General features: G+C 44.1%; 1 protein-coding gene across 1 annotated transcript in view; it reads right to left on the reverse strand.

Annotated features, from left to right (window-relative positions):
- The window catches only part of GABBR2 (gamma-aminobutyric acid (GABA) B receptor, 2), a 474,372-nt gene that overhangs the window by 93,937 nt on the left and 357,774 nt on the right, over positions 1-22,661 (reverse strand). Inside the window, exon 9 of the mRNA XM_006863147.1 lies at positions 9,884-9,964. Coding sequence (XP_006863209.1) covers positions 9,884-9,964 — 81 coding nt within the window. The remainder of the gene's footprint in view (positions 1-9,883; positions 9,965-22,661) is intronic.

Genomic DNA, 22,661 nt, shown 5'->3' on the forward strand with positions numbered 1-22,661 from the left:
TGTGTGTGTGTATATGTATGTATATGCATATATGTAAACCAGTAATAAGCATCACATGTTGTCCTAGATGATCATCATGGGCTAGCCCTCACAGGTAGATAAGGTAACAAGTTTCCCCCACTGTCTCAAAGTAGGGCCTTTCTATGAAACTTCTGTATACAAAATGGTATAAAGTGAAGAAGCAATTACCATTCATTTATATGGGAAAAACTTCTGAACATTCCTAGACCCAAAAAATAATCTACAAGTTAAGTCAATGAACACACAAACCCTAAGATCTGGTGGCCACAGACAATTCACAGCTTTGGCAGCTTGATGCTGCGATGCCGCTGGGCATAGTTCCTGAGGAAGGAGCTTGGTGAGGCCACTCACAGAGCTCAGAGTGTGTGCTGACTATTTAACTGCTGGCTGCAAAACAAATGCTGAATGCTAGTTCTGTTCTTTGTAAAAATGAAAATCTTCTTTGGATTTCATTCATTTAGCAAAAACAGGTGATAATGTAGGATTTTCATAAAAGTGAAGTGGCAGAAAGTGAACTTTTGAAAAGTACGATACACATTGTATACCCAGTTTACAGAGGGGCAACTATTTTCTAGGTGCTAAATGGCTCTACAGCCTTGGAAACCCTATACAGGGTCGCTATGGGTCGGAACTAACTTGATGGCACTTAACAACAACAATAAACAGCTTTTACCATCACTCGTCTGTCAGTTTGTCGTACTGTGGTGGCTTGTATGCTGCTGTGATTCTGGAAACGATGCCACGGGTGTTTTAAATACCAGCAGGGTCACCCACAGTGGACAGGTTTCAGAAGAGCTTCCAGACGAAGACAGACTAGGAAGAAGAAGAGACGGACTGCTTCCAAATATTTAGTCACTGAAAACCTTATGAATACCAGAGGGATAATGTCAGATACAGTGACAAAACAAAAGCCCCTCAGGTTGGAAGGCACTCAAATTCTGACTGGGTAAGAACTGCCTCCTCAAAGTAGAGCTGACCATGATGACACAAATGCAGTGAAGCCCTTGGAACCTTCATTTGTGGATGGGGCACAACTCAAAATGAAGAAAAACAGCTGTAAAAATCCATTAATAATTGGACCATGGAATGACAAAGTATGAATATAGGAGAACTGTAAAATGTCAAAAAGTGAAATGGAACATATAAACATCAATATCCTAGGCCTTAGTGAGCTGAAATGGACTGGTATTGGCCATTTTGAGTCTGACAGTCACATGGCTTACTATGTCAGGAATGACAAATTGAGGAGGAATGGAATTGCATTCATCATCAAAAAGAAAATATCAAGATCAGTCATGAAGTACAATGCTGTCTGTGATAGGATTGTGGGCTAATGCGTCAGACTGCAGAGTCATTTGAACTGCAAGGTCGGTGGTTCAAGCTCACCAGCTGCTCCTTGGAAACCCTATACAGGGTTGGTATGGGTCGGAGTCAACTCAATGACACTTAACAACAACAAACAAGGAAGTCCAGTTACTACTACTATTATTTAAATTTATGCACCAACCACTAAAGCCAGTGATGTGAAACTGAAGAATTCTACCATCTTGTTCAGTTTGAAATTGATCTAATATGCAATCAAGATTTATTGATAATTACTGGAATACAAAGCTTGGAAATAAAGAGGAAGGATCAGTAGCTGGAAAATACGGTCTTGGTGATAGAACCGATGCTGGAGATAACATGATAGAATTCTGCAAGACCAATGAATTCTTCATAGCAAATATCTTTTTCAAACAACACAAAAGATGACTATACACATGGATCTCACCAGACAGAATGCACAGAAATAAAATTGACTACATCTGTGGAAAGAGACGGTGGAAAAGCTCCATCTCATCAGCTAAGACAAGGCCAGGGGCAGACTGTGAAACAGACCATCAATTGCTCATATGCAAATTCAGGTGGAAGCTGAAGAAAATTAAAACAACTCCACGAAAGGCAAAATATGACCTTGACTAACACCCACCTGAATTTAGAAATCATCTGAAGAACAGATTTGATGTATTAGACATTACTATTGATAAGATTGCAAAGAATGAGGAACGCTTAATTGTGCTTATGAGGAGTCGGTATGTAGACCAAGAGGTAATCGTTCAAACAGAACACGGCATGGATACTGAGTGATTTTAAATTAGTAAAGGTGTGCTTCGGGTTGTATTTTTCCACTATACTTATTTAATCTGTATGCTGAGCAAATCATCTTAGAAACTGGGTTACAGTATCAGGATTAGAGGAAGACTCATTAACAACCTGTGTTATGCAGATGACACAACCTTGCTTACTGGAAGTGAAGAAGAGGACTTTAAGTATTTACTGATGAAGATCAAGACTACAGCCTTCTGTATGGATTGCACTGCAATGTAAAGAAAACGAAAATCCTCAAACTGGTCCATTAAATACCATCATGATCAAGGGGTAAAAGATGGAAGTTGTCAAATACTTCATTTTGCTTGGATCCACAAAAATTTAGTTGTTAAAAACCTCATTTTGCTTGGATCCACAACTCAACACTTATGGAAGCAGCAGTCAAGAAATCAAATGATATATTATGTTAGGCAAATCTGCTGCAAAAGACCTTTTTAGAGGAAAGATCACTTTAAGGACTGAGGTGTGCCTGACCCAAGTCAGGTATTTTCTTTTTTTTTTTAAGGTTTTATTGTGAATTGAGTGATAGTTTACATGGGAAAACATCAGCTTTACTTCATCTTATACTATTTTTTTTTCATTGGAATGATTACAGTTCCTTCCATGCATCATCAAGCAACCAAAGGATACACCCCACAAGCCTGCCCCTGGGCCCTCAGCACACAGCCCCTCTTCCTCCCTGAGTGCAGAGTCCCCAGCTGCTCCATCGCTCCATGTCATCGTATCTGTCTCCATCTCTGGTGTCACTGCTTCTCTGGATAGGGTCCCGCCCTCCGCTCTTCTCCTTTGATGGTCCCAGGATCCTCACTCCTGGACTGCAAGATCAAACACTCCCCTCCTTTTGTTACAAAACGTCTACCTTTACATTTCCAACCCTCACAGTCAGTCCTGATAGCAATCATTCACTATTGAGCCACAAGTCTGATCCCCATCTCCTTTCATCAACCCTGTCGAGACAGGTTGGAGACCACTCAGTGGAGATTCTACCTTCCCCCGCATCCTCTGAAACTAGGATCCCTCTTTAAAGCTTGTAAGCTTGTAAGCCAGTCACTTCTTGACTTTGTAAACCACCCCCCCCCCCAATTTTGGGTAGCCAGTGTCTAAGTTGCCCATCCCTGTCAACCCTGTATACTGAGGGGGTGGGAATGATCTTCACTGTAAAGATTCATTGCCTCTTTTGAGCTACTATATCCATAAGTATAGGTCAAGTTCATCAAACTGTAGTAGTAGATTACTCTTTTTTTCCTCTTCTTTCTTCCTCTAGTCGAGTTCTGCTCATCCAGCCATTGAAGCTAGGTCAATGGTACTATCTGCAAGTATATGTGTTCTTGTGCATCTCCCCTCCCTTCATATCAGCTGAACACTTCACTCCCAGCTCTAGTCAAGTCAGGTCTTTTCAGTTACATCATATACATGTGAAAATTGGACAATGAGTAAGGGAGACTGTAGAAGAATCGATGTATTTAAACTATAAAGTTGGCAAACAATATTGAAAGTATCGTGGACTAGCAGAGGAACAAACAAATCTGATTTTGAAGAAGTACAGCCAGAATGCTCCTTAAAAGTGAAGATGGCAAGATTTTGTCTCTTGTGCTTTGGATATGTTGTCGGGAGGGACCAGTTCCTGGAGAAGGACATTGTGCTTGGTAAAGTGGAGGGACAGTGAAAAAGAGGAAGACCCCCAATGAGATGGACTGACACAGCGGCAGCAACAATGGGCTCAAATGTAACAATAGTGAGGATGTTGTAGGATCAGGCAGCGTTTTGTTCTGAGTGTGTAGGGTCTCTATGAGTCAAACCGACTCGATGCCAGCTAACAACAAGACTGAGGGTGGAAAAACTTGTTGGCGCTAGTGCAGGGATTAATAAGAGAGCTGAGGGCTGAGCACTCATCCAAGACCATGGTTAATTCACAGACTCACCTGGCTCATCACTGAGTGAAACCCTACCTCAGGCAGGAGAACTCAGGAGGCAGCTGCTTTCAGCCCACCTCCTACTTCTCAGACCTTCCTCAGCTCCCAGAGCCTTTCCTGTTCACAGCCCTGCTGGGGCTCGACCCTCACCTCTCCTTAGTCCCTGACACAGTGACAACAACAATGGGCTCAAATATAACAATCTGAGGATGGTGCAGGGCCGGGCAGTGTTTTGTGCTGAATGCATTTCGAGCCACAACGTCAGTGGAAGATGGAGCCCACCAGCCACTCTGTGGAAGAAAGAGGCTTTCTGCTCCCACAAAGCTCGGAAACATTATACAGGGTCACTATAAGTTGGAGCCAACTGTTGTTTGTTGTTGTTAAGTGCCGTCGAGTTGGTTCTGACCCAAAGTGACCCTGTATAGGATTTCCAAGGAGTGACTAGTGAGCTTGAACCGCCGACCTTGCAGTTCAAACTGACTTTGCAGTCCAGCACATTAACTCACAGTGCCAGATGGCACTTAATAACAACAAGGTGCAGCTATTAGTCTCACCTGGTCTGGAGGAAAGAAAGGAATGAAAATGAAAGATGCTTAGAAACAATTAGTCTAATGGACTACTAGACCATTTGAACATCAATCAGTCTGCCTGATCCTGAGACCCTAAAAAGTATATGAGCTCGGCTACTGTGACCTACTGCTCTCAGGGGATCACATTAGAAGGTCCTGGACAGAGTGGGAGAAAATGTTATAAAAAACTCAAAATCTTATAAAAGACCAGGCCTGTTAATCAGATAAAGACTGGTGGAGCCCTGAGACTCTGCCATCCTTCAGATCTGGAACTGAACTTGCCTGTGTGGTTCAAATTTCATCCAAGTAATCGGTAAATATGGGGGACAGCAATACTAACTAGTGAGGTATGTACACCACAGAACGGTCAGTAATCGGTAAATATGGGGGACAGCAATAGTAACTAATAAGGTATGTACACCACAGAATAGTCAGTCATTTGAGATGAAAAGAGCAGCATTTACCAGAGGACAAAATTCAGAAGGGATGGGAGAGGAGGAAAGGAAAGAAGATACACTGGGAGGAAGTGGGATCAGTGATTTTATATGGAAGGGACTGCAGTCATTGAGATGAAACGAAGTGAATGATCTGTAGAATGTCAAACTGATAATCTAGTCTGTAAACCTTCACTCAATTCATAATAAAAAATTAAAAAAAATAGCATTATACTCAAGGGAGATCATTTTTACAGTGAAGCGAAACTACTGTTTGGTTTTTAAATGACTTCACGGGATATTTTTGGCTTAAGGTTTGAAGATGATCTCAGGGCAATAATGGCAGGGCATCATCTACCTTTCATGGCTAGAGTCCATGAAAATGTGAATTCTGTTCTGCATTTTCCCCCTTTTGATAAGTATTAGTCTATAGAATCTTTGATCAAAATGTTCAGAAAGAAATGGTAGCCAAGCATCATCCAGTTCTTCTGGCCTCATGGCAAAGGAGGCAGCTGTTCATGGAGGCAATTAGCCACACATTCCATGTTGTGGTTGTTGTCAGGTGCCATAGGAAGAAAGAGTGACGAACTACTTCCGAATCGCTAGTCACTGAAAACTCTATGAATAGCAGAGAAACACATTCCAAATCACCCTCTTATTCCTGATTCTCCTTCTTTGTTGCTCCAGGTGAATAGAGACCAGCTGTCGTGTCTTGTATGGCTACTTGCAAGCTTTTAGGATCCCAAGCACCATACAATGAACTAGGGGGTAGAACAGAAGCACTAATGATATTATTAGGACAAATAACTGGGATGGCCCATGAAACCATGACCCAAACCTCCAAACTAAGGAACCAAAAGCTCATGAGGCGTTTGGCTGTATATGAGCATGCTCAGTAGCTGCTCTTTTTTGGCACTGTTGTAAATATTTTTATCTATCATACAACTTTTGCCAATTCAACTTTTTACAGATGTACAACTTTACAACAGTAATTACAATAATAGGCTGTGTAAACCTACCCTTAATTAGTGCTATTTTTCCACCACTGTTATCCCTGCTTTTCACATTCTTTCCTACCCCTGGTAGCCCCCCAAAACAAACTCACCGCCATCAAGTCAATTCTGACTCATAGTGATCCTCAATAGGGTTTCTGAGGCTGTAAAATTTTATGGGAGCAGTAAGCCCCATTTCTCCCAAGGAGCAACTGGTGTGTTTGAACTGCTGACCTTGTGATTAGCAGTCCAGTAAATATCCTATAGCATCCTCCAGGATTTTTCTACCCCTGATAACCACCCTTGGTAACTACCAATAAACTTTGTTCTCTATACATTTGCCTTTTCTTGTCGTTTTACATAAATGAAGTCATAAAATATTTGTCCTTCTATGATTGGTTCCTTTTGTCAGCATGTCTTCAAGCTGTCATCATCCACACCGTGTCATCATCCACACCGTAATATGTATCAGGACTTCATTACTCCTATTGGCTGAGTAGCATTTCATTGTATGTGCGTACCACACTTTGTTTATTCATTCATTTGTTGATGGGAATTTAGATTGGTTCCACCTTTTGACTATTGTAAATAGTGCTTCAATGAACACTGATGTGCATACATCTTTTTTTGAGTCTCTGCTTTCAAGTCTTTTGGGAATATATAGCTTTATATACATATGTATGGAATTGCTGGGACACATGGTAGTTCCGGCTGTCTGTGGTACTTCCATTATTCTTTGCCAACATCATAATTCAAATGCATCAATTCTTCTCCAGTCTTCTTTATTCGTTAACCAGCTTTCACATGCATATGAGGTGAGTGAAAATACTATGGCTTGAATCAGGCTCAACTTAGTCCTCAAAGTGACATCTTTGTTCTTTAACACTTTAAAAAGGTCTTTTGGTGACTACTACTTTCATGGGCATCAATTGATGATCCAAGTAAAATGAAATCCTTGACACTTCAACCAAATCTGTTTTGAAAGAAGTACAGTCAGATTACTCCTTAGAAGGGAGGAAGGTGACAACATGTCCACATATATTGGACATTTTCTCAAGAGGGACCAATCCTGGAAAAGAACATCATACTTGTTTAAGTGGAGGGTTAGGTAAAAAGAGGAAGAACCTCAGCAAGATGGATTGACACAGTTGCTGCATCAATGGGCTCAAAATTAACAACAATTGTGAAGATGGTGCAGGGCCGGATACTGTTTCTTCCTATTGTCCTACGAGTTGGAACTGACTTGGTGGCACCTAACAACAACACCGACAACCTCATGGTAGTTTTATTTTGAGTTTTCTGAGCAATTGTCACACTGGTTTCCACAAGGGCTGTACCATTTTGCATTCCCACCAGTAGTGAAGAAAGGCTCCAACTTCCCCTCTTCCTTGCCAACATGTCTTATGTTTATAAAAACCTTAGCTATTCTAGTGGGAGTGAAATGGTGTAATGGTCTCTCAATGTGGTTTTGATTTGCATCACTGATGGCTAGTGAGGCTGAGCAATTCCTCTCCATGTGTTTGGTAGTCATTTGAATGCCCTCTTTGGTGAAATAGCTTTTTAAGTCCTTTGCCCATTTTATGATTGAGTTGTCTCTTTGTTGTTAAATCGTCCAAGTTTTATATATATTTTGATTATTAGATTCTTGTCAGATATATGTTTTCTGATGAATTCTTTCAGTTGTTAGCTTATTTGTTTTTTCTCTCTCACAGTTTTGGTAAAGTCTTGATGAATAAAAGTTTCCATTTTTATGAAGCCCCATTTATTTATTTTGCCTTTTGCTATTTGTGCTTCTGTTATTAGATTAGATGATCCACTGTTGAAAGTTAGGTCTGACAGTATTGTCCCTGCTTGTTCTAAGAGTTTTATGGTTTCAGTTTGCACATTTAGGTCCTTAATCCATTTGGAATTAGTTTAACCCTAAGGAGCTCTGGTAGCATAGTGGTTATGAATTGGGCTGTGAACCGCCAGGTCAGCAGTTCGAAACTACCAGCTGTTCCACAGGAGAAAGATGAGGCGTTCTGCTCCCGTAAAGATTTACAGCCTCGGAAACCCTGTACAGGGTCGCTATGAGTCGGAATCGACTATGAGTCGGAATCGACTATGAGTTGGAATCGACTCCACAGCACACAGCCACCACCACCATGGTGTGAAGCATGGATCCTGTCTCATTTTTCTGGGTGTGGAAATACAATCCTAGCACCAACCATTGAAGAGGCTCTTCTTTACTTATTGAATGGATTCAGCATTCTAGTCAAAAAGCAGTGAAAATCATGTTTTGCATCTGAACAGGGAAACAAATCCTTGACCCTCCGACGAAAAGTCTGACTGGTTTTTGTGTGTTGTTTTTTTCAATTTGTGTTTATCTTTCAGTTTTGTTATGTGTCTTTTGTTGATTTTGGGTTAGAGTCTTTCCTTCAATTTGTAAACCTGGAATATTTTCCAGAATACTAGGTCTCGGCTATTTGGAAGCAGACAGGCCTATCTTGGGAGTCGAGTCTTATGGCTAGAATAGACTCTCCCCTTAGACGCTGTGTGAATTCTAATAAGAGGACTTGCACATCACCTTTCAGAGTTTCTGTGTGGCTCTGTGAGGTAATGTGTGATGACATGCTCCCTCAGATGGAGTGTGAGGCCTCCTGGAACAGAGACCACCACCCTGAGGCTGACTGGATCTATGCTTTGCCATGTTCACAAAGCTTAATCTCCTAGATCCAATGAATATGCAGGGACATGACAAAATCTAACAGAGGGCCCATAAAAGAATCTTCTCTTGTGGGGACCTGCTTTTAAGGAGGAATTCTAGATACAGAAAGGCACCTGGCGCTCATTGGTTCAAATAACAGTACCTGGGTTCCATTGTGGGGCAGCTTTCACCACTGCTATCCATTGAGGGGGCTATACTTGTCCATTCCACCCACCCCACGCACTCACCCACCCACACATCCACCACCCTCCACATACTCACCCACTCACATCCATTCATCTACCCACCCACCCATCCATACACCCATCCATCCATCTACCCACACATCCATCCACCCACCCATCCATCCACACACCCACCCACCCATCCACCTACCCATCCATCCATCTACCTACTCATCCATCCACCCACCAACCCATCCATCCATCTACCCACTATCCACCCATTCTTCCATCCATCCACTCCTCACCCACTTCCTTGCTCACTCATTCATTTGTTTATGCACCCAGCCACTCTTTCATTCATTTGTTCAATCATTATGTTCATTTTTGCATCAAATATCACCAAGTATCTGGAACATTCCAGATCCTGGCTGACGATAGGAATTTAAAGTCAAAATAGGATTCAGTTAGGGAGCACATGGTTCAAAAAACACCAGTAATTTCAGTGCAAAATAATAGCAACCATGGGACAAGGCATGCTATGGAAACAAAAAGGGAGCTATTAGCTGAGGCACAGACATGGAAGGCTACCCAGAGGAGGTGGCAGTTGGCCTGGTTTTAGAAGCTGAGGAGGAGTTCTCTAGTAGAAGGACTGAGAGGGTTACAGGCCTGACTACACACTCAGACAAACTGAAATTTAACTGGGCACCTGATGGTTTAAACAGAGATTCCTCAGTGATCCCAAACTCCATTCAAATCCAGTGACTGTGCCAGAGATGGAACCCCTGTGAGTGATGGGGACCCTGTGCCCACCAAGTGAGTATCTGTCTTGAGGAAATAGGATGTTTTTTCTTATCCATGAAGCCAAGGAATCTGAGTTTGTCCCCAATTCCCAGACAATGTCCTGGTCCCCTCCTCCAAGAAGCCCACCGCCTTACCTTGGAACCTGATGGTGTCATTGATGATCTCCAGAGTGTCGGCCACTGCGTTGTACTCTCCCACCTTCACTTCCCTGCGGTCTGTGGGGAGCAAGAGACAGTGGCTGTTAGACGGTTGTTGTTAAGGTCATCGAGTCGATTCTGACTCATAGCGATCCTGTTTCCAAGGAGCAGTTGGTGGATTTGAACTGCAGGCCTTGTGGTTAGCTGTCCATTATTTATCCTACAGCGTAACACTAGGTGGTTAGATAGGGTTCTGCATTTCCCTGTGGGTGCTCCAGTCCAGTGTCACATTCCCTTCACAGACCTTGGCTATAATCCTGCAGGCTTTTGATTCCCCTAGTGCTCCCCAGTTAGAATCAGAGACCCTCTAACTCTGATCTGGGCCGGAGCACACACAGCCATAAGTCTCATCAATTAGTCATTCATCCTGTGCCGCACCCCTCGAGGCATGAGGAACATACACTTCCCCAACTCATAGCTCGGCCCTCTGCCTGTTACAATGACTTCTAGGTCTTTGAGCTGAACTCTGTCTCCCTGTATCTCTTCCCTATTTGTTTTTTGGGCTTTCTCCTGTAGGGCCACACAGGCACCTCTGTTCCCTTCTGCCCCAGCATAGCCCTAGAGACATGAAGACAAAGACAGATCATCACCCTCCAACGTGAGCCTCTCATCCCTTTCTTTGACCCTCCCTCCCACATTATTGGGATTTGGGTGAAAGTTTACAGAGTAAACTGGTTTCCACTCAATTGTCTGTGACATTGATTGTGAGTTCCATGAAGTAACAGGACTCTTTCCACTTCCTTCCTATGTTTCCCATTTTCCTTTGCCCTTCTTTCCTATCCCTTCCTGCCTTCTGGGCTTTATCTCTAGGCAAATGCTGCCCTTTTGATCTTCTATGGTTGATTGTTCTGATGAGTGGACATTTGTCTGGCTGAATGTTGAGCCATTGGGGAGAGTTCAGTTTCAGGCAGGAAAGGTATCTAAGGCCATCGTCCTGGGGGTCCACAAGTCTCTGTTAGATCAGTAAGCTTGGTCTTTTTTAAATTTTAAGTTTTGTTCCACATTTTCCTCCCACTCTACCCAGGGCCTTCTAATGTGGTTCCTTTCAGAGAGGTCAGTAATGGTAGCTGGGCACCATCTAGTTCTCAGCTCAGGCTGAGATTCAAGTGGCCCATTAGTCCCTTGGACTAATTGTTTTCTTGTGTCTTTGATTTTCTCCACTCTTCTTTGTTTCCGATGGGGAGAGACCAAGAGTTGCACCTTAGATGGCCACCTATAAGCTTTTAAGAACCCAGTCACTACTCACCAAATGTTGAACATTGTCTTTGTGGACTATGTTATGCCAACTGATCTTAGTGTCCTCAGAAACTATGATCCTGAGTCTTACAGAACATCCTTTCTACTTCCCCCACAATGTCATGGTCTGTCTGATCTGATAGAATGCAGACCCAACGACTGACCAGTATACTCAAGCCATGATCTGGCCAGTGATGGGACCTACAGAAGCAACAGTTCCATGCTGAGCTGTTCACTCCATGGCCCATCTGTGCCTCCTGAATGTAGTGACTGCAGAGAGGTGTGGCCATCTGTCCCTAGACACTGGGGTTCCATGCAAGTGGATCCCAAGAACTGCAGATCTGGCCAGCAGAGTGTCCATAGATAGTGAAGTGACACAGCACAGGGATTTCAGGTGCTTACAAGTGGTGCCCTGCTGACCCCTCATCAACACTCAGGAAACCGAGAGCAGGAAGCCTGGAGCCCACACTTCTGCCTGCATTCCTTTAATTGTGGGGTGGAAACAGGGGCTATGAAACTCACACCGGGGCTTGCCATTTAGGGGGCATCATGCTGCGCACCCACAGCTGTTGCCTGCCAGCTGATTGGAACCCTAAATGTCACATCAGCAAACTCTGGAGGTAGCAGCAGTGGCTGGGGGCTCCCACATCCCCACACTGGCCCTTTGAAGACGGCAGCTCTGCAGATGCCGCATTCAGCTCCCCACACTCCGAGAGGCCTTTATTTATTTATTTGGTGTGGAGAGGCAGCACATGAAATATGCAGGCTGATAGGAAGAAACCACCGGGAGCCGGGAAGTGGTGTAGCTGGCAGCCCATGGTACCCCAGCCACATAGCCCATCCCTCTGGCTCAGCGGGCCTACTACACTGCTCCATGGCACCAAAATGATACCCAGTTTCCTACCCCGATCACACTCATCAAGCCTCTCTGCTGGGGACAGTGCTTGGAGACTCTCAATGTTTCACATGGCGCCACATCTAATGCTCAAGGCAAACCGTGGAACTGAGCATAATTTGTTCCATTCTGTTCCTGAGGGAGGAGCCTCACGTAGGTTCTGTGACACACCCTGGGCAGCACTTGAACTTGGGGGAGTCCTAGTTCTGAATTCAAAGCACATGTGCCACCTGTGCCAAGCAGGCCTGCTAGGAGTTCATCCCACACTTATTGTGTGCCTACTGCATGCCAGGCCCAGCTGAGGTATTTCATGATGGAGAATCCTTAAAGTTAGAAATAGGATATTTCCATGTCCTTGACCATAGTGACCTTGGACATCCAAGATGCTGAAGGGCTGCTTACAATGAATCCCCTGGCTCAATTATTTCATTCATTCATTCAACAAACACTCACTGGGTACCTATTCTGTGCCAGGGTCTGTGCAGTGGGGCTAGAGATACAAAGATTCAAAGACACATCAATGTCTGGCCTTGAAGAGTTTGTAGCTTAGTGACTTCAGGCTCATCTTAGCTCTGCCTTGTAGACAGAGACACTGAGTTGATTTCAACTCGTAGCAACCCCATGTGACAGAGTAGAACTGCCCCATAGGGCTTCTAGGCCGTAATCTTTATAGGAGCACATCCTGAGATCTTTTCTTCTACTAAGTCACTAGGTGGGTTCGAACCACCAACCTTTCGGTTAGCAGCGTAGCACTTAGCTGTTGTGCCGTGAAATAAGTAAATCATTCCTGTATGTGGGTGCTTCCCCTTCAGCAGAAAGGTTACATGATCTGCCCAGGACCCTTTGGATATTAAGGAAGGTTTCAAACCCATGTCCACTGCACTCCAACCATGCTCTCCCCTCACTGCTAAGCAGATTCAGCACCAGGAATTTGCTCCTGAATCTAGTCCCTAGTCTGTCTTCCAGTCTGGAGGTCTGATTCCTCCTGGCTCCTCCTCTCCTGCCCAGGATCTCCTATATGTCCACTGCCTGCAGGTAAACCCCACAGCATGCGGGGTTGGGCTTGCCTGTATTCGTGGCTTTTTTCACTAAACAACTTTACTGCTGTTATATGGTTAACATGCTATGCAAGTCACCAAATTAAAGTGTACAACTCAATGCTTTTTATCATCACAAACTAAGAACATTTTTGTCCTCCAGTGGTTTAAAATTAAGAGAGGTGTGCAACAGGGTTGTATTCTTTCACCATACTTATTCAAACTGTATGCTGAGCAAATAATCCGAGAAACTGGGTTATATGAAGAAAAATGTGGCATCAGGATTGGAGGAAGACTCATTAACAACCTGCAATATGCAGATCATACAACCTTGCTTGATGAAAGTGAAGAGGACTTAAGTATTTACTGAGGAAGATCAAAGACCACAGCCTTTGGTATGGATTACATCTCCATATAAAGAAAACAAAAATCCTCACCACTGGACCAATCAACAACATTCTTATCAATGGAGAAAAGACTGAAGTTGTCAAGGACATCATTCTTCTTGGATTACCTATCAACACTCAAGGAAGCAACAGGCAAGAAATCAGACGTCATATTGCGTTAGGCAAATCTGCTGCACAAGACCTTTTTGAAGTGTTGAAGAGCAAAGATGTCAGCTTGAGGACTAAGGTGTGCCTGACCCAAGACGTGGTATTTTCAATAACCTCATATGGATGTGAAAGCTGGACAGTGAATAAGGAAGATCATAGAAGAACTGATGCTTTTGAGTTATGGTGTTGGAGAATATTGAACGTACCATGGGCTGCCAAAAGAACAAGCAGATCTGTGTTGGATGAAGTGCAGCCAGAGTGCTCCTTGGGGGCCAGGATGGCCAAACTTTGTGTCTCATACTTAGGACTTATTGTCAGGAGGGACCAGTTGCTGGAGAAGGATATCATGTTTGGCAGGGTGGAGGGTCATATAAAAAGAGGAAGACCCCTAGCAAGATGGATTGGCAAAGTGGCAGCATCAATGGGCTCAAGAGTGGCAACAATTGTGAGGTTGGCCCAGGATCCGGCAGTGTTTCGTTCTGTTGTACATACGGTTGCTATGAGTCGTACTGACTTGATGGCACCTAACAACAACAACAACAAAGAAACCCCTTATCCTGCCCCCCTCTCAGTCCTAGACAACCACAAATCTACTTTTCTGTCTTTAGATTTGCCTATTTTGGATATTTTATATAAACGGAATCATATAACATGTGATCCTCTGTTTTTTGGGTTTTTCTTCCACTCAGAATAATGTTTCCAAGGTTCATTCATGACATTTGTGTACGTGCTTTAGGCAGATGTATGCTTTTGTTGCTCCACAATAGGCCCTCCAGTTGGAAGGTGGTATTCCTCTTCCTCTACCAAATTGACATGCCTAAGGCCTATCGACTCCATGGCACTTAACAACAACAACAACAAAGGCCTAGCCACCTTTGAAATCTACTTTGAATGATCTCTCTTCCAGGAAGCCTTCCATGAGTACTTTCCTCCCCTTCAAGCACCCCAGTGGGCTCAGACACTGGGTGACAACATTGCTTGTGTTAGTGTGATGCTCTAGGTGTGTGGGTGTGTCTAGCCTAACTGGTCAGCTCCTAAGCAGGGTCTGAGGACTTGCTTCTGATGTCTCAGCAGCATAGGATCATCCCCCACCCTGTGCCCAGGGGCCCTCCAGCATATGCAGGTGGAAAAACCAGACTCCTGTACTCTCCCATTCACCCAGGGCCCAACTAGGTGATGGCGACTGGAACAGAAACGCTAAACTTTCAACTTTGGGGCTTGTTGTTAACTCTAATGGCAAACTTTGCCAACTACTTATTTGCATACAAACCTGGCCTTGCAGACCAGGGGATATGCAGATAGACTGGGAACATGATCCATGTGGGGGATTCTGAACAGAGGGAGAAGGGCTGCAGTGTGGGGTCTGCCCCATAGCCTCTGCTGCAACTGATTCAGACTCAGTGTGCGACCTCCGACAAACTCAGCCTCAGTTTCTCCATCTGCAAATTGCACTGCAGGGGTTCCAGTCATTATCAGCCTTGGCTTAACATTAGAATCATGTGACACCTTCCAGAAACTCCAGATGCCTATCTTTCAACAAGGACCGGTGATTTCAGAATCCTTGGGGACTTGGGGGTGGCTCCTAGGCAGCTTGATTTCTCTCAAGTTCTCAGGGTGGTTCTGATAATGAAGCCAGAGTTGAGAACCATTGGGTTACACTGAAGGGCCCTTCAGTATCACCTTTTTCAGGTTCTCAGAGGCTAAAATTACTCTGAAACAAAGAGCCCTCTTTCCTGCAGAATAATATTGGTCCCCTCTGGTGACACAAAAAGAAATGTGCTCTTTAAAACGCACATTCTTTATTTCAAGTTGTTGATTCGGATGATATGTAAAAAAACAGATCCCATTGGTGAAAATTAGGCTGCTAAAAAAAAATCCCCTCAGGAAATAGTCCCTGGCTGGGAGCTTGGAAGGATTCCTGGTAACACAGAGGTTAAGTTAACCCTTGTTGGAGTCCTGGGTCTGCTCCCCACTGCACTGTGCTCGCTGAGGGCAGGGTTGTGTCTTACCCACCTGGTATACAGTAAGCACTACAAAATGATTGCTGAGAAACTTCACAAACACAAAGAAAGCTATTCACATCAGAGTTAAGAATTTTTGTTCAACAAATGACAGAATGGGAGAGGATATTTGCTGAGTCTCAAACCAACAAGGGATTGGTATCTAGATTATATGAATAAGGAATTTGTAGGAGGAATTATTGCAAATCAATGAGAAAGACCTCAAAACAAAAATAGCCGAAGCATCAGAACAATCAACAAATGCCTAAGAAGCACAGGAAGAAATGTCCAAACTCATTACTAACTAGAGAAATGATTTTTCAAATGACAGTGAGACGTTAGTTTACACCTTCAGACTGGACAGCATGAGAAAGCTGGAAAATGCCAAATGTGGGCGGGAGAAGGGATCCAAGAATCCTTAACTGGTAGCAATCTATGTGGGAATGGGCAGTCTAGAGGGCAACCTGGCAGATATTTAGGGATGTGCAGAGTACAGATGTGTCCTGACCCAACAATTCTGCTTCCAGCATTTGCCCTAATGACCCGGGTGGTCTATCACAGTGAGAGGGAATGTGGAGAGTGGCAGACAGGGATGAGGAACCAAAGCCTCTACAGGAACAGAGGAAGATGGAGGCATCTTAAGGAAATGTAGTGCTGAATGGGAAAAACAAAAAACGGAAGAAGATAGAGAATCCAGTTTCTACTGATGTACATTCACAATACACATACAAACACGATCTATGCACTAAACACTTAGCATGTTTGCCTCTCACTGGGGAAAGGTGCGAGTGGACCTGGGAATAAATGAGTAAAAACGGGGACACACAAACAAGTAAGAGGTTTCATGGACCAGTGATAACAACGTCCCATGAAGTCAGGACTATGATGACTTTAACTCCTTGTCCCTCAGATGAAGCAAAACAAAAGGCTACTGGAGGACAGAATGTGATGGACACAGTCAAGGGCCAAGGGATCCCATCTTACTCAGAGCTGCTGGAGGGCTTGGAACTGGAAAGCCATAGTGTATGGGGTGGAGGTGAGGGGATATATATGAAGTGTGTACCGAGGACGCAAGACTGCACCCTTATCATGGAATTCAGGGCCAAGAAGTAAATCTAGGGTCATTTCAAAGAGCCCAGGAGGGGGGAAGGAAGCCAAAAACTACCATGGCATTTCTCTGTGCCGGTCACTGGGCCAGGAACAGTCCCCAGCACCATCACTCTCAAGACAAGGAAAAGGATCACCTTTTATTTTACTGTTTGTGAATAAATGCTGAGATGAAGGCCCAGAAAGATTAAGCGGCACATCTGGTTAACAATGATCAGATATATCTGATTCAGCACCCATCTACTTTCCACATGAGAAGAAAGGAGTTCTCCATCACTGGAGGTATTCAAGAAAAGATAATGCTGTAAAGGAGATTCAGGGCTCCTTTCAACACACAATGGATCATACCTATCTTCCAGAAAGGTAAGCCTTAGATTGTCAGGGCTGGGGGGTGACAAGAAAGAATCACATTCTGCTGCCCCCCCCCCCCACGTTCCCAGTACATCCTGCAGTGTAGTGAAAGGTGGCAGCAGTCTTCGTTAGATGAGTGGAGTGATGATGGGACTAACTAGTTTTTCCAGGTGCCTGCAGGATGAAGGGAGTTACAACGTGGGCCTCCACAGAAGAAAAGGGATATTAAAAATCATCCTTGAGAGTCTCACACTAGGGTCAAACTTGCTCCAAAAGTTTTCTTGTAGGTTCTGGGAAATTATCTTCCTGCTTTTAGAGGCATTGGCATTCAGCCAGCGAGATTATGAAGTCCCCAGGGGGCAGGGACTGTATCTTATTCAACTTGGCTTCCCCCAAAGGACTTGGTAAAGCGCCTGGCAGATGCTCAGGAAATGCACACTGAATAGAACCATATCTGTTACCCCCAAAGACCAACGGGTAATTAATGTCTGCAAATGGGAAGGACAAGCCTACATTTTACTAGGTGCGTTCTGAATGACAATTAGGCTGTTAGAGCAAATGGAAGACCCTGTGTGCCTTCAAATCAGGTGCTGAAACATAAAACTCTTGAGTCTGAGTCCTTTATGTTGCACATAAGCAGTGTGAAATTCAAGCACATCATCATTCACCAAGATTCTTAAAAACAGGCCTAATGAAGGAAGGAATGGTGAGTTGGAGCGGCAGATGCTGAAATTTCACCATGAACAGCATAAACAAGACTCAAATCATGGCTTCTCTCAATTTCCTTTCCTGCTGCAAATTCTGAGCGATGTTTAGACTTCGGCAGTAACATGGAATCTTTCTTCTCTTATGGAGGAAATTCTTCATCTTCATACACATGTGTCTTAGTAGAAGTCAGTGGGGGCATGGTGGAGGGACACGGAACGTGGGAATTAAAAAGGCTTCGAGATGTGTGTGTCCCATGGGATGTTAATGCCTGTCATACCTACCATCGTCAGCTGGGTCCTCTAAGAAAGCCCCTGAGACAGTCAAGAATGCACATAATTTATTTGGAAGGTGGTTCCGGGCATACTGGGAAAGGTATGAGGAGTAGGACAGGGATGAAGTAGAAGTTCAAGGTGTATTGATGAGCATGTTTCTGTGTGGGCGAAGGAGGCTCAATCCCACTGGGGGCTTCTGGGAGACAGAGTACACCAGACCTTGGAGTTGTACCACCAAGGGGAATGGAAGCTGGGGTATACATCCTCCTCTTCTCATTCATCACTGGCTGACCGCTAGTCCTGGAGGCATGGACTCTCTGGACAGCTGACCTGTTGCTTGCACAGGTTGAGAGCTGCAGCTGCTTTGTTGCTGTTGTTGTTGTTAAGTGTCATTGAGTGGGTTCTGACCCATAGCGACCCTGCATAAGGTTTCCAAGGAACGACTGGTAAGCTTGAACTGGTAACCTTCCAGTTCAAACCAACTTTGCAGTTCAGTGCATTAACCTACAGCGCCACACCAGGACTCATGCGATTTGACTTGTCCTGGAATTGAGGATGCTCAGGGGCTATGGGTGGGCCACCGACACTACATCCACTACACCTGACTTGTAGGACCGTCCTGATGGCAGATTAGGGCTCTGGGAGCTCTGAAGATTGAGTGAATGCAGTTCCTAGGAAGCTGGGCATGAGGAAGACCATTCCCTAATCTCTAAACAGTCACCTGAGAGCGGCAGAGGTGATAGTTCTAGGCTGACTGTCTTCCAACACTTCTATTTGTCCAACACTCCTAAGTTTATAAATGAGACCAATGTTTCTCTGTCCTGGAACAATCGTCATGATCATGAATAAGCTTTGGTTCACATTTCTGTTGCAAGGATAACTGCTACTGGCCAGACACTGCGTCTGACTTGACTCATTGAAAACTACAAGGAAATGAACGTGTTCTTAAATCACAAGTCTTACATTTCAGGCCAGGGACTCCAATCTAGCACACATTGTCACTAACACATTTAGAGGACATATACCAAGTCACAAACTAGTCAGCAGCTCAGAGTAACATGACTCTAGTTCCCCAGTGTCTATTCTCACTCTCTCCTGAGAACTGCCCTGGGGACAGGCAGGGCTGGCATGGTTGGTGTCATGTTTTTCAGGGAAGGAAATGGAGGCTGGGAGATAAAGAGACCTGCCCAGGGTCACACTGCTCATGAGTTTCAGATCAAGGTTATGAATCCAAGTCTGCTGCCTCTACATTATTCTAACGAACTCTCATTGAGGGTTGATATTAACCCTGGGCCTCCAGAATAAAAGAGGAGTAGAAGGACCATGGTTTCCTGGCTTCCTCTTTGGTCTTTTTTCTTCTTGAGGTTGACCCCTACTTCCAACTAATTTGCATTTCAGTTTTGCAAAGGAATACAAACCACTCCTTCTTCTCTGGATACAAGGTTTTAGAAGTCAGCAGGAACAAATGAGAAGCTGAAAAACATCTTATAAGATCTGTTCCAACTCATAGCTACCCTGTACGGGGTTTCTGAGGCTGTAAATCTTTACGGGAGCGTTCAGAACGCCTCATCATTCTTCCGTGGAACAGCTGGTGCTTTTGAACTGCTGACCTAGTGGTTTGCAGCCTGATTCGTAACCACTACGCTACCAGAGAGAAGGTTGTTGTTGTTAAGTGCCTTTGAGTCGGTTCTGACCCATAGCAACCCTGTACAGGGTTTCCGAGGAGTGACTGGTGAGCTTGAACCACCGACCTTGCAGTTCAAATGGCTTTGCAGCCTGGTGCATTAACCCACAGTGCCACACCAGGACTCCTTGAGAGAAGGTAGCATGAGTCAACTTCCAAGATCCCTTCAGCAAGCCCCTGAGACAGCCTGGGTGTCAGCCTAGTGGTAGACCCTGGCATGGGAGCCTCCACTGTCTGGGCAGCTAGGTGACTGGCTGTTGAGTCAGCTCTACCATGAGACTTGCTGTCCCACTGTCCCCTCTACATAAGAAAGGAGGAAAAGAGCCAGGAAGAAAGAAAAAGATAGATAAGAGTTGTGAAGAGTTAGGGAAAAAAGCAAACTGGAAACCCTACTCAGAGGCCCTGGTTGGTGCTGTAGGATAAGAACTGGGCTGCTAACTACAAGGCCAGCAGTTCAAACCCACCAGCTGCTCTGGGAAACCCTATACAGGGTTGCTATGAGTCAGAACCAGCTCTATGGCACACAACAACAAGCCTACTCAAACGCCTTTTTTTTTGGCCAGGTCAATGGGATGAAGGAATTTAGAGTTCTGGTGGCACAGTGATTAAAGCACTCATATGCTAACCAAAAGGTCAGCTGTTTGAACCCAACAGACGCTATGTGGGAGAAAAATGTGTCAGCTTCCTTAAAGATTTACATAGCCTTGAAAGCACATTGGGACAGTTCTATGCTGTCTTAGCGGACTGCTATAAGTTGGAATCGACTCAATGGCAGTGTTGTTTTTTTGGGTGGTGGTGGTACAATGGTTAAGTGCTTGGCTGCTAACCAAAAGGATGGCAGTTCAAACCCACCCAGTGGAGAAAGACCTAGCAATCTGCTCCCATGAAGATTCAACTTAGAAAACCCTACAGGACAATTCTACTCTGTCCTATTGTTGTTAGGTGCTGTTAAGTAGGTTCCAACTCATAACGATTCTATGTACAACAGAGCAAAACACTGCCCGGTCCTACAGCAGCCTCACAGTAATTCCTGTCTTAGCCTACTGTTGTATCCACCGTGTCTACCCAACTCATTAAAGGGCTTCTTCTTTTTTTTAATCTCTCGACTTTATCAAGATGATGTCCTTCTTCAGGAACTGGTTCTTCATAACATGCCCAAAGTGGTGGTGGTGGTTATGTGCCGTGGAGTCGGTTCTGACTCATAGCGACCCTGTATAGGGTTTCCGAGGCTATAAATCTTTACTGGAGCAGAAAGCAGCTGGATGACATCTCATCATCCAGGCTTCCAAGGAGCATTTTGGCTGTACTTTTTCCAAGACAGATTTGTTTATTCTTTTGGAAGTCCGTGGTGTATTTAATATTCTTTGCCACCATAATTCAAATGCACCATTTTTTCAGTCTTCCTTATGCACTGCTCAGGTTTTACTTATATATGAAGCAATCTAAAATACCATGACTTAGGTCAGGCACACCTTAGACCTCAAAGTAACATCTTTGTTCTTTAACACTTTAAAGAAGTCTTTTGACTGAAGGCAGGTTTTTTGCAGCAGACATGCACATCACGTGATTTCTTGACTACAGCTCCCATGGGCATTGATTGATGATCCAAGTAAAATGAAATCCTTGACAACATCCGTCTTTCCTCTGCTTACAATGATACTGGACCAGTTGTAAATATTGTTGTTATGTTGAGGTATAATTCACACTGAAGTCTCTGATCTTAATCAGTAAATGCTTTAAGTCCTTTTTGCTTTTAGCAAGCAAGATTGTATGCTCTGCATATTGCTGATTGTTAATGAGTATTCCTCTGTTCCTGATGCCATATTCTTCAACTTCAAATTCAGCACACAGATGGAATAAGCATGATGAAAAGATCCAACGTGATGCACACCTTTGCTGATTTTAGACCACGCAGTATCCCCTTGTTCTGTTTGAACAATTGACTCTTGGTCTATGCAGAGGTTCTGCATAAGAACAATGAAGTGTTCTGGAATGTTCATTTTTAGCAATGTTATCCATCATTTATTATGATTCACATAGTCAAATGTCTTTGCATAGTCAATAAAACACAGGTAGACATCTTCCAGGTATTCTCTAATTTCAGTCAAGAGCCATCGGACATCAGCCATTAAAGCTAGCCCTCATCCATGTGCTTTTCTGAATCTGGCTTGAATTTCTGGCAATTCTCTGTCAATGCACCGCTGCAACCATTTTTGGATTCATTTCAGCAAAAATGTCCTTGCTTGTGACATGATACTGCTTGATATTTTCCACATTCTGTTGGATCACTTTTCTTTAGAATGAACAAAAACATGGGTCTCTTTCAGTTGGGTGACCATGTAGCTATCTCCCAAATTTCATGGCATAGATGAGTGAGCGCTTCCAGCATTGTATCTGCTTAGTGGAATAGCTCATTTGGTATTCTGTCAATTCCTATATGATTGCTGTCAGTTGGTATCTACTCAAGGGCACACAACAATGGCAACAAGCCTCGGGGAGGGGACAGGTCCATTCTGTCGGTAAATCCCTGCAAATCCCCAGCAGACAGTATGGGGATGGAACATGGGGCCAGAGAAGGGAAGGAATGAGCTCACAGTCCCACAGGGAGGCAAGTCTCATCCCCTGTCTGGGCCTCAGTTTCCCTTCTGTGAAAGGAGATGATAACCAAGTACTCTTCCATCTTGGATGGCCTGTTCAATAATTCAATGACCCTTCATTTTAGTAGACATGGCAAATCTCAATCGTTTTTAATTTTGAAAACAAGCTGTTGTGCTGATTTAAGCAAACCCTTGAGTCTCAGTTGCTCATTTCAGTCCCCAGATAACACCTATGTTGTTGTTGTTGTTAAGTACCATCAAGTTGGTACCAACT

This window comes from Chrysochloris asiatica, unplaced genomic scaffold, assembly GCF_000296735.1.
Source record: "Chrysochloris asiatica unplaced genomic scaffold, ChrAsi1.0 scaffold00053, whole genome shotgun sequence".
Lineage (NCBI taxonomy): Eukaryota > Metazoa > Chordata > Mammalia > Afrosoricida > Chrysochloridae > Chrysochloris > Chrysochloris asiatica.